The 12,532-nt window shown below is 41.1% G+C and overlaps 1 protein-coding gene across 1 annotated transcript; it reads right to left on the bottom strand.

Moving 5' to 3' along the window:
- Positions 1 to 8,253: 8,253 nt before the first annotated feature.
- On the bottom strand, positions 8,254 to 10,205 carry LOC104442159 (hydroquinone glucosyltransferase). The gene has a single exon (XM_010055494.3). It carries the CDS (start codon positions 9,802 to 9,804, stop codon positions 8,377 to 8,379), a length of 1,428 nt encoding a protein of 475 aa, XP_010053796.1. The 5' UTR covers positions 9,805 to 10,205; the 3' UTR covers positions 8,254 to 8,376.
- Positions 10,206 to 12,532: the final 2,327 nt, after the last annotated feature.

Genomic DNA, 12,532 nt, shown 5'->3' on the forward strand with positions numbered 1-12,532 from the left:
TGGCAATTTGACAATAAACTTAAACGGAAACTAACGAAAGGCAAATTTGTTGCAGGTGTACCAATTTTGGTACTTTTTGTGGTTAAAAAATTTGTTTATTGTAAATTTGTTATAAATGTATTAATTTAAAATTTTTTGGTAGCATTAATTCTAAATTATATTTGAAACTTTCTGTTCCTCACAGGAGCCATGCAACTTGACCTTCATGTAATTGGTCAAATCTTTCAATATGATACAACGAGAGAAGATTAATCAGTTTTGACATATGTATACGGTCGTACAATTGCTAATGAAGTTCAGGATAATTACCCTTTTATTTGTTTATTCTTTTGAGAAAAAAATCATTAAGGTCTCATTCACGTGGTTCTCTAATTTTCACGAAATGAAATTTCAAAAAGCGACCTAAAATGCACTCTAAGGAATCATAATTTTGCGTCTTCATAGGGTTGTGTCTAATTTAGACATGATTTAGTCAAGAACCATCAGTAATTGTTAAAAATTCCTGCCATTTCATATTATAATACATTCTTGTGGACTACCTCACGAAAATAATAAATATTTGACTACATATAAGAGTTCGATAATGATTCCCATGTTAGCTAGAAAATGACACGGGTTCTGAGAATTTTTTTTTTTTAAATAATCAAAGGTTCAAGAATTCACACGTAAGAGTAAAAACTTCTACCAAAAACTTGTCGGCACATCTATAAGGAAAAAAAAAAAAAAAAAACATAAATTGTACCAAAATCTTTGTCCGGAAAAAATATTGCTTATTAGGACTAACACTATAAAACATTTAAATTAGTACACCTATGCCCCATGCACCCCAAACTACTTTTCACATAATTAAAAATTACAAATCAATACATCTGTGTGATATTTGTCTAAAATTAATTTTCATGTCATAAAAAACCTTAAATCGGTATATCCATACCACATTTGTCCCAACTTTACCCTAAAATTTTGGTAGATGTGTCATGGATATATTAATTAGAGATTTTTTTATCACACAAAAATTAATTTTATGTAAATATCACATAAATATATTAATTTGATTTTTTTTAAATCCAACTTATATCATCGACCCACATAAAAAGCACTGTTCACTTTCCTAAATCTTTTCAAGCATTGTCATTGCAAGATCGTAGCCTACCACATGAGATTTCAATTGTTCAAAAAAGGAGGATAATTTGTTCGGTTATTGAGAGAAGTTGCTTTCTTTTTCTAAATTTTGAGCCATCGAATTACTTCCACTATAAAATTATTTTCATTGTTGTCTACACAACAGTTTTGATTTGTTTTTCAATTACGAAAATTCAAAACTAATTAGTGCCAGCTGATTTGGTTCTTTTATGAAACCAATAGTCTCAAAGTAAAAATGAAAAAGGTACAAAAGAATCCAAAAATATGCTTACTGTGATATAATTATTCTAAACTTTTTTTTCCAACACGAAAAAACCCCAAGAGGATGTCATCTTCATGTGACCCCTCGACTTGCCCCATCTCCGATGCAGCCTCTTCGCCATTACCAAGAGGCAGCACAACAGCATAATCAAGTCCTGGGCTTCTCAAATTATGGGAAATTCATCTACTTGTTCTACGAGTTCATCCACAACAACGTCAACACTCGAGCATCATCGTGGCAGAGCCGTTGCTTAATGCTAGGATTTGCCTCTTCAGGACTGCTGAATTGGGTGGTGTGGCGGTGGCCCTGAAGCCGAAGGAAAGTAGCTCTGATCTTGCACGCAGCCAGAAGGTGAAGAGGACAAGCAGAGGGGAATGAACAGTGCAGACAAGATTTTTTATTGGGCCGAAAGTGGATACTGTTTGTGTTGTAACGAAAATGGGCTTGAAATGGGTATTTTCTCAACGCATTTAAACCCATGCATAATTAGATTTATTCTTTGATCCACTTAAACTCATTTCTAATGTTTTAGCCAATTCATTTATGACCCAGCCCATAAATATGAGTAATAAGAGATTTTGTGCCCATTTCAACACTTTTAATATTCCGACAAGTGTTACACATCATTTACCTCTCAATAAGATATAAATTTTGTATGTGAAAGTGCTTCAAATAAATATATTTCCGTTTTTAAGGGCCCGCGATTTGGAATTCAATTAGTGATCACCCACTTTTTCCTACAATCATTCACACCTTTATCCCCAATTATTCTAATTAACATGATTGAACTCTCTTGCACATCCTTTATGCCCCATTTTTTGCTGCACTTTCCAACATTAGTTTAAAAAGAAGATTGGGCATGACAATGCCACACCTTCCTCATCCTTTTATGGTGAGCTCATCAAGAAATCATTTCATGGCGATGGGCGGATTGGTTCCCCAACTCCCACAGCTCAAGTCGTTGGCTGCGAAGAAAGTTTGCTCCACCCGCCGGACTACACACCGCTGTTTTGACTATCTTTCCCCTGTCACCTACCGCAGGGTACGCCCGCATCGCCTAGTTATAGGTAGAATCGATTTAGACTGGAAAGTGGAATGCTGAGCATATACATAGGTGGGAAAATGGCAGGACAGAGCTATGCTCCACATGCACGTCGAGAGGAAACAAACAAGAACTGAAAAACCAACTCCACTGATGACATTAAACAAGGTATCATATGATAACAAGAAAGAAATGGATAAGATATCACATGATACGATACGACTTTAATGAAGCTAGTTTACAAATACGGCATTCTATTTGAGAGCCAACTAGGAAAGTGCCCAAGGGAAGGACCCATCCTTGCCGAGCACTTTGGCCACGCGTCCTCGAGGTCCTTCATCTGGTTCCGAATCCTCCTCCCTTCTTCGCCCTCCATCAGGCCCTTCACGACCCTGGCGACCTCGTCCCTCCCCGCCAGCCCGCTCTCCTGGTCGGCACTCGGCTTTAGTGCCACCTTGTTGTCCTGGATCAGCATGAGCGCATTCATCCTCTGCTTGGCGAAGACCGGCCAGACGATGAGCGGCACGCCATTGACCACACTCTCAAGGGTCGAGTTCTAGCCGCGGTGGGTGAGGCACCCAGCTGGTGGAGCTGCGGGCCAGGAACTGGGCCTGTGGGGCCCACGATGGCACCACCAAGCCCCTATCTTTGGTCCTCTTTAGAAAGCCTTTGGGCAAAAACTCGAATGTTTGGTTTTGGCTGTACACGGTAAAGTAGGTGACCCATGCCCAGTGTGGTATGAGTCGCTTCGCAATTCAGCGAGAGGGATGAGATGACCCATGCCTGGTGTTGGTACGATGCGTCGATGGCTATGTGGTGTGTGGGCGAGGGCTGTTCCATGGTTGATGATGATGAGGAAGTTGTCGTGTCTCTAGTTTTCCTAGGTGCGATGTTGGCATTGTTGGCGATGTCAGAATACAATGCATGAAGATACCGAGAGGATAACTAATTGGTGTGATGCATGTTTCATAGTGAGAAAATTACTAAACAAAGTCATAGATTTATTGTATTTATATTAATTCAATTATAATTTTTTTTTATCAATTTAGTCCTAAATTTTTTGTAATTGTGCCGATTCAATCCATCTGACAAATTTTGGCTAGCTGGCGCCTACTGCCCGGCCGACGCTAAGTGGACAATTTTTTTACTATTTTTTTTTTCAAATTATTTTTCTTTTTCTTTTTCTTTTTCCTCTTCTTCTTTCTTTTGCTTTATTCCTTACAATGGCCGGTGAGGCTCTAGTGAGGCTCGCCAACCACTGGGCGAGGGTCATGAAGCCCTCACCAGCAGCCAGAGAAGTGCAGAAAATTCAGGCCATGTTAAGAAAGTCCGAATTGGACATTGTGATCGCCTTCTTCACGTTCTGCATGTTGGAGTCCAAAGTGATGTTGAACTATGAGCGTGAGAAGAGTATTCAAATATGGGTCTAACTTTGACCGAGGGTTTTGCATGTTTGATATAATTCATCTTTCCATCTTATGATGATTGTTGCATAGTGGGTCTTCGTGCCATGCGTGCGGAAGGCGTGAATTACATCAAGTGGAGAACACCTTCGGGGATCACATCCCGGAGGAAATTCCGAGTGTTTTTACTCGCCTAGGGTTTTTTTGTGCTAAGAATTTTGTACGTTTCTCAGTAAGATTAAGTGATAATTTTGCGAAAAATTATGAGTTCATGCACCAAAATTAATTAGGTATAATTGATAATTGAGAAATATTGAGATTATTTGAGTTATTTAAATGTGGTTGTAAGATTTGTTGTATTGCTTGATGGAATATTATACTACTCTCTCTCATGGAATAGTTCATACCGACTGAGCCATGTAAATTCAGTATCAAATTTAGTGTCTTAGTTTGGTTTATTATCGTGTTTGGTCGTTATGTCTAAATGAAGTATAGAATACGTCTAGATGTATCCATAACTTGCTTGAATTCTCATGTACAAAAGCTCACGAGCCATGCATTATCGTGTGTTATAATTTCTCCATAAATAATTTGATGCTTTTAGGTCTTAATTATTTGAACTAAATGATAAAAGAAGAAGAAGGAGAAGAAGAAAGCTGCTCAAACCATAAAAACTAAATAAATGAAAAAGAAAAGATACACTAGTCTAACCTACTTTCCTTCATGGGAAAGTTCAACAGAAAAGGTAAAATCAAACTGGTTGGTATCAGTCACAATTCAAGAGGACAACGCGATGGCCCATTCCGGCCGAAGAACTTGTAAAAGGCATTCTCGATGAATTGTTGCACGCGGACATGCATGACGGACGAGCTTCTAGAATCATTCGTCAATTGCACAAGATTTGAATTCGGACAACAGGCGTACATATCCTAAATGGATATACAAAATTTAATTTACAGTATGATGTAGCAACTTTTTTTTTGAACCAAGAAAATGCAGCATTTCGTGCGCTCATCTCATACTTCATATGACATTGAAAAGAGGGGGCTACCATTCAGAATCATACTTACCGTTTAATGATAGGCCTCTTGACTTTAGTATCTAATGGATTGAATTCACTATCGATCGATCAAAGATAATAGCTAAGAAGCAATTTGGCGGGTATTAATTCACTTGGCCGAAAGAAAAGAGAGATTACCCGACTTCATTGATAACCAAACGGGATTAGGATAATATGAGATATATTAAGATTGGTTTATAAAAAAGATAATTATAGTGATACGATACATTTCCATCAGAAGGTGTCCCTTCTTCAGGTGTCCCTTGTTCACATGCTTATTGATAAATTCTTGCGATCGTTAGAGATGCATTTTCTTGTAATATTACAAGATGATTTTTTAGCATACACAACGTTACTCAATCTAAAAAAGAAAAAAAAGAAAAGAAAAGCTTTACTCAATTTATTAAATTATTTTTGAAACTTTCTGTTCCTCACGAGAGCCATGCAACTTGGCCCTCATGCGCGCCATTACGTAGTCAAACCTTTCATCGTCATTTAATGAGTGAGGATCAATCGGTTTTGACACGTGTATACGGTTGGACGAGTGCTGATGTAGTTCTGGATAATTACCCATTTTCTTAATCTTTTGTGGAAATATCATTGCAGGTCTCATTCATGTGGTACTTGATTTTCCACAGCATGAAAATTTTAGAAAGCTACGTAAAATGTATTCTAAGAAATTGTGGTTTCTCCGTCTTCGTAGGGTTGCAGCTGATTTAGACATGAGCATGAAGTCAAATTTCTTTTTGCAATATTATAATATATGCTTTTGAACTATCTCACGTTAATATTAAGAAATATTACATTACATATACTATTTTGATAATACTCTACACGTTACACAAAAATGACATGGTTTTGAGAATGAATTTTGTTTGATAAGAGATTTGAGCATACTCATGTAAGAGCAGAAACTTCCAATAAAGTTTGAGAAACTACGAAGTATGCTGGCGAGAATAGATCGAGGAGGAGTGTCAAAGTATTGATCAATTTTTTTAAAAGAGCCAAGACTCCTGTAAGAGTAATGTTGTACAAGTCTATGGTCTAGTTCAAGAAGAAATTGTCTAATTAGTTTTAAACTTCTTGTACGGAATCCGGATGCCAATTCAATTATTATATTTCAATTTTATTAATCCAATCATAAAATTTTGTATAAAATTCCAATATAGTCATTTTGGCCAATTTTCAGTGTGTCATGTAGGAGGGTTGGTAATGATGAGACTGCAATGTGAGAGATCATAAAAATTATATTGAAATTTCGAATAAAAATAAAAATTTAAATTAAATTGATAAAATGAAAAAATTTAGTATTAAATCTAGTACGTGTTGGTTGGTCGAGCTCATAGTGGTGTGGGATATTTGGTCATTTTGGCACGATCTCCTCTTTACTTTGCGTTGTTGTGCCACATACCATTTTATGGCTTTGGTTGGGAGAGATGTTGGTTGATATTCTTGTCTACTTCCGCCATTAGGGTAAGTTCTCACGAGGCCAGGAGTTCTCGAAACTGGTTAGGACTGGCTAATTCGGTTCTTTGAGTCAATAAATGGTCTTAAAGTAAAATGAAAAAATAGATTTTATTTCAATTTTCTACCAATCATAGTTTTACATCGTTAATGTAGGCACAGTTCTTGATTTTTTTTTTTTTTTTTTTGTGTTTTCGAGAAAAACGACCACATAATAACACGATATAGTAACACGTCACACGTAGTTCAAAGCCGAACAACACCACTCTTCTTGTTATTATCCTGAAATATGCATGATGTACTCGACTAGCTTACCATTTGTTTGAAAGCTGAAATAACATGATTTTCTCTGGAAGTCTGCCCCGGGAGAGAATTTGTTCTCCAAAAACTTAGAGAGAGAAATTTTCATGATTGCGACTCTATTGGCATATGCGAATCTTGTATTGATTGACAAGGTTATAGCCAGTCTCACTCGCAATGGAGTCATTGGTTCCTTTCCACTTGATGAAAAGGAAAAAGGTGAGTTGTGTTATGTCAACTAAGCTTTGGTAAAAGTCTCATTTATAAAAGGGTAAAACATCAGAGTAACTATCATTTCTACATCATGAAAAATAAATAAACATATAGCATCCAAATATGATATCATGCGTGCTGTTGAGATCTGCAAATGAAAATCCCGATATCATATCTAATAGCTAGGTTATGAATCCCATGCTATGATGCTCTAGCCTATTGGTCTAGTTCCGGAGAAGGTAGACTCCTAGTAAGGAAGAAGAAGAAAAAGAGTAGCTAGCTCTAGACTATCATGGTGTATTTGTTTCATTGAAAATTTCGTGATGAATGAAATTATTTTCTATGAAATGATTAGTTTTTATTTGTTCGGTGGCTTGACGAAAGTGATTCCCTTCTTGTCAAAAGGAGAAGTTGTTTTCCCTCAATCTCAACTTCTTATTTTCATTCCATGGAATCATCTAAATACCGGAAAGTTAGAAATTAATTTCCGAGAATTAAGTTTCCTTTATACAAACGGATCCTAATTTTTATAGCAAATTCCCTACTAGTAAGGTCCTAGTATGTCTATCCCCCACGACTATAGTCTTACAAAGTAATCCCTGTATCTGAACCTTTCTCAGGTGGAGTAGAGCTAATTCTTTCCATTCCTAGGAGCTGGCGAATTAATTGGTTCATACCAGCTTAAGCCCTTTTGCTATCAGGTTTCCTTGGTGACTCGTGGAGTAGGGAGTTTCCCTGGTGAGCATCGGCAGAAGTGCCGGATATCTTTTACAATCTCAACGACAAGTAAGTTTTGTTTGTAAAAGCGATCCACACAAGAATCTTTAGGCTTCTAGAGAGGCCCACCGTTTGGAATTCATAGAGGGATCACCCACCACCTTCTCCCACAATCATTCACACCTTTATCCCTCCCCTCCTCGATTTTCAATTTAACATTATTGAACTCCCCGCCCCATCCTTTATGCGCCCGACTCTTTCCTGAACTTTCCCAATATTTATTTTTAAAATAACGAAAATTGGGAATGTCAAATGCCCTCGCCTACCTAATCCTCTTACGGGGGGGAGCTCATCAAGATATCATTTCGCAGCTGATGTGTGAATGGTTTCCCAACTTCCACAGCTCATGCCATTGGCCTAAACGAAGGGGTAGGCTCCACCCACGCACACGACCAACGCAGCCCACTGTTTTGACTGCCGTTCCCTCTCACCTACCGCCACCGCCTAGTTCACGTCGGAGTTACAGGTAATAATCGATTCGCGACTGAAAAATGGGCAGTAGGTGAGCACGGCCGAGTGGCATGTACAGGGCAACTTTTCCACATGTGCGTGGAGGGGGAGTTAGATGAGGGGAGGAAACGAGCAAAGATAGAGAAACCAGCTCCACTGATGGCATTAAAGAAGAGATAATAACATAGAAGAGGGTGAATATAAACAATAAGACAAGAGAAGGATAAGATACGTGATGTGAGGCGATGCGATTCGGGTGAGGCTAATTTACGAATTTGGCCTTCCACTTGAGAGTCAGCTCGGAGAGCGCCCTGGCGGAGGACCCGTCCTCGCCGAGCACCTTGGCCGACGCGTCCTTGAGGTCCTTCATGCGGTTCCGGATCTTCTTCCCTTCTTCGCCCTCCATCAGGCCCTTCACGACCCGGGAGATCTCGTCCCTCCCCACCAGGCCGGTCTCCGCGTCGGCCCTCGGCCTCAGGGCCACCTTGATGTCCTGGGTCAGCATGAGAGCGTTCATCTTCTGCTCCGCGTAGAGTGGCCAGGTGATGAGCGGCACGCCGTTGACCATGCTCTCGAGGGTCGAGTTCCAGCCGCAGTGGGTGAGGAACCCGCCGGTCGAGCGGTGGGCCAGGACCTGGGCCTGCGGGGCCCACGACGGCAGCACCAAGCCCCTACCTTTGGTCCTCTCGAGAAAGCCTTTGGGCAAGAATTGGAACGGCTCGTTTTGGCTGTACACGGTGAAGTAGGTGGCGTTGGCCGCTTTGTCGTTAGGGGTCCGCACCACCCACAAGAACCTGTGCTCGCTCATCTCCAATCCCAGAGCCAGCTCTTGAATCTGGTCGAACGAGAGGGTCCCACCACTCCCGAACGACACGTACAGGACTGAACCGTCGGGCTGTCCGTCCAGCCACTTTAGGCACTCCGAGCCGTCAGATTTGCTACTCTGCTCCATGTTCACCAGCGGTCCCACCGGGTAGACCGGCGGCCTCCCGGGCTCTTCCCGTTTCAGGTACTCGAACGGCCCTGGCTCGAGCTCCTCGAAGCTGTTGACAAGGATCCCCTCCGCCAGCTTGTACCGCTTCGCGTGGTGGAGGACCCACTTGTAGGCGTCGTTGCGGCGGTCTTGGACCGGGTCGAGCAGGTCCCTCCCGTGGATGGGTATGCAACCGGGTAGCTTCAACGGCTCGGGCAAGTCCCTGTACTCGCAAGAGACCGCTTCATCCAGCTTCGGCAAGTGAAGGAACAGCGACAGGCACATGGCCGTGGTGGGGAAGAAAATGTAAGGGGAGACGTTGAACTCCTGGGCCACGTCGAAGGAGTCGGTGCCGAAGAGGTCGGCGACGAGGGCCACGAGCCTCGTGGACTCCTTTAGCCTCCGCACCTCGTCGCGGAGGGAGGGGACGGAGCGCGCCAGCGTGAGGGCGATGATGGTCTCGATGCGGGTGGTCTCGGCGGGGAGGTCGTCGAAGCAGACTGGGGGCAGGAAGACGTAGGTGATGGAGGGAGGGAGGGAGTCGAGGAGGGACCGCTGGGCCTTGGCCGGGGAGCCGTCGTTGGGGACGACGAAGGTGACCGAGAAGTTGTGGCAGAGGACGAGCCGCTTCGCGAACTCGGCGAGAGGGATGAGGTGGCCCATGCCGGGCGTCGGCACGATGGCGACGTGGGGCACGGTGGTCGAGGGCCGTTCCATGATACGGTCTGTGGATCGATCGATGAGCCGAGGCGAGTGTTTTCTCGTTCTCGTCGTAGGATGGAAATGGCAAAAGCGAGGAGGAGGGGCTTTTCGCGGTCGCTTTTTTCCTGGATGTCGAACTCCTGTGTGATTTGCGGTGGTGGGTCTTTTTCCGGAGGTTCGTGCGCGCGAGATTTTATAGCAAAAGGAGAGGAAAATTCAGAGGCGTTCTCTCCCTTCTGATCAAAACGAAGGGACGGAACGGATTATACAATTTTTTGGATTCGACTCCTCGTCACGCTTACGCATTGTAAGGCGCTTCAAGGCCTCAAAACGTATGTGCACGCATTTCACTGGCAGGGGATTAATCAAATACTGAAAGGAGGAGGAAGTTTCGATCGCTTCACTGCCGACAAAAACAACAAAGAAAAACGAGGCTTAGGTTTGGCTTGGAACTTGAAGTCAATGTTTTTCCTTTTTTGCACAGTTTTGTGTGGACATCATAAATTCCATGAAAGGAAAAACAAAATCAGTACATACATAGGAGAATGGAGAATGACATGAATGGTGCATGAATTTTGAATCCATATATATCGCGATCCATAAAATTTTAATTTGTATAACGTGATTCATGAACTTTTAATATTTTTTAACGTAATCTATGCATTTTTTATACATATCCAATAAGTACAAAACTAAATTGAACATATATGAAATATTCAGAGATTACGTTAGATTGAAGGTTTATATATTAAATTAAAGTTCAGAAATTACAATAAATAAATTAAAAATTCAGGATCATATCACATGTTCGGTCAAAGATTGTCAACTATTGATGTAATTATCCGTACTTAGGGGGCGGGAGAAGAGAGGCCATTGGAGAGTGGTGGTGCTTGTCTCCTTGTTTGTGTGGGGGATAGCTTTAAATTGGAGTGACTAGTGACGGTGACGTGCAGGATTTGTAAGTGCATGTGGAGTTGAATTATTGTATTTGCTGAAGAAGGCCGGCCTCTCTCTCTCTCTCTCTGGACGTGGGAGGTCACCAAAGTTCTAGACCTCCTAATAGTTCCCGCCTAGGCCACATCATTGTGGGGAAACGTCAGTCCTTACGTCACGCTCACGTCGCCGCCAGAGCTGGGTCTTTATTTTCCCTCTTTCTTTTAATTTCTCTTGGGGGGGCCCCCAATTCAATGGAGTTTGTCCCGATAGCATTTTTCCGACCTAAACCATAATGAGTAATGGTTGGGAATCTAATGAGTTGAGGATAGAAAAGAAGGGATTGATTCCTGCAGTGCTCGAGGGGGTTGTCAAACCGTAAAGTTGTGATGAGAATAAAAATCGCTTGATTTGATAATTAAAGAGATAATATATAATCAAATCAAGGCTCTAAAATAGCTTGGTACATTGTACGGACGTGTAAAAGACCTGGAACGGCTCGGAATCTAGCCTGACCAATCCAAAATTGATAGTTTCCACGGAACCAGTTCAACTCCCAATTCCAATTTACTAGAAAAATACTGATCAGGTTCCAAATTCTAAATGCGAAATAGCCTATTAGATTGATATATATACACGCGCGCGCACACGTATATATATATATATATATATATATGTATATATATGTATATATAATTTTTATAATTTTTAAGTCTTAACTTTTCATATCAAAACCAAATTTCCTTGTTGTCTCTCTCCATCTCTCACCTCACTCATCTCGCGACCTCACCTGTCTCTCTCACTCTTGCTCTCAATGGCCTCCGGCGTTGTCGATTCCTCCCTCACTCTTACTCTAGACCGCCTTTGGTCTCGTAGCTCTCTCTATTACTCTCGTTCTCGGTTACCTCCGACGCTCTCAAATCTCACGTCTCTTCTGATGTCTGAACATTTCAACCGGTTCCATGGACTCATCTAAAAATCAGATATGCGGTATGGTTTTCGAGTGGATTTATGGAACTTAGCCGGCAATTCCTAATTTCAATTTTTTGGAAGTGATCCTTAGCACCAATCATCCATAATATATTAACTTGTCGAGTTTATGCATTTATTAACTAACAAAATGTGGATATGAGGAGTATTTATGGGTTATGGCTATTTATAAGATCAATTTACGAAATTAAGTTCCTAAACCTTAGATCATGCTTCTATTCAAAAAACGCAGGGTCGCAAGTGAGACATGTTGCTCTTTAATTAAGGATTGATCTAAGATGGATAATAGGCTTTACGATAGATGGTAATCCTATTTGTTTTCTGATTATCTCACTCATTCTCACCGGAAACATTTTGTTTCCTTCCTTCCTTCCTTCTTGGAGCTGTAAATGTTGGTTCTATCCTGTAATTGTAAAAGGATGAGGAATAATAAAGATTAAATAAAGTGCTATTATCTTTTTAGTAACTGTGTTGTTGCATGCACTGCGAGCAAGTAAGATGATGTCATAATTATTCCATGAAATAGTCTGTAGCGCAAAGGTAGGAAACTCATGCGATCTATTCGGTTACCAAGTTAAATATGTTGGCCATGGAATTTATGGTGCGTTAGGATCCATTTATTTTCTAGAAACGCGATCTATTCGGTTACCAAGTTTAATATGTTGGCCATGGAATTTATGGTGCGTTAGGATCCATTTATTTTCTAGAAACGCGATCTATTCGGTTACCAAGTTTAATATGTTGGCCATGGAATTTATGGTGCGTTAGGATCCATCTATTTTCTAGAAACGCGATCTATTCGGTTACCAAGTTTAATATG

The sequence above is a fragment of the Eucalyptus grandis genome, chromosome 6 (genome assembly GCF_016545825.1).
Source record: "Eucalyptus grandis isolate ANBG69807.140 chromosome 6, ASM1654582v1, whole genome shotgun sequence".
NCBI lineage: Eukaryota > Viridiplantae > Streptophyta > Magnoliopsida > Myrtales > Myrtaceae > Eucalyptus > Eucalyptus grandis.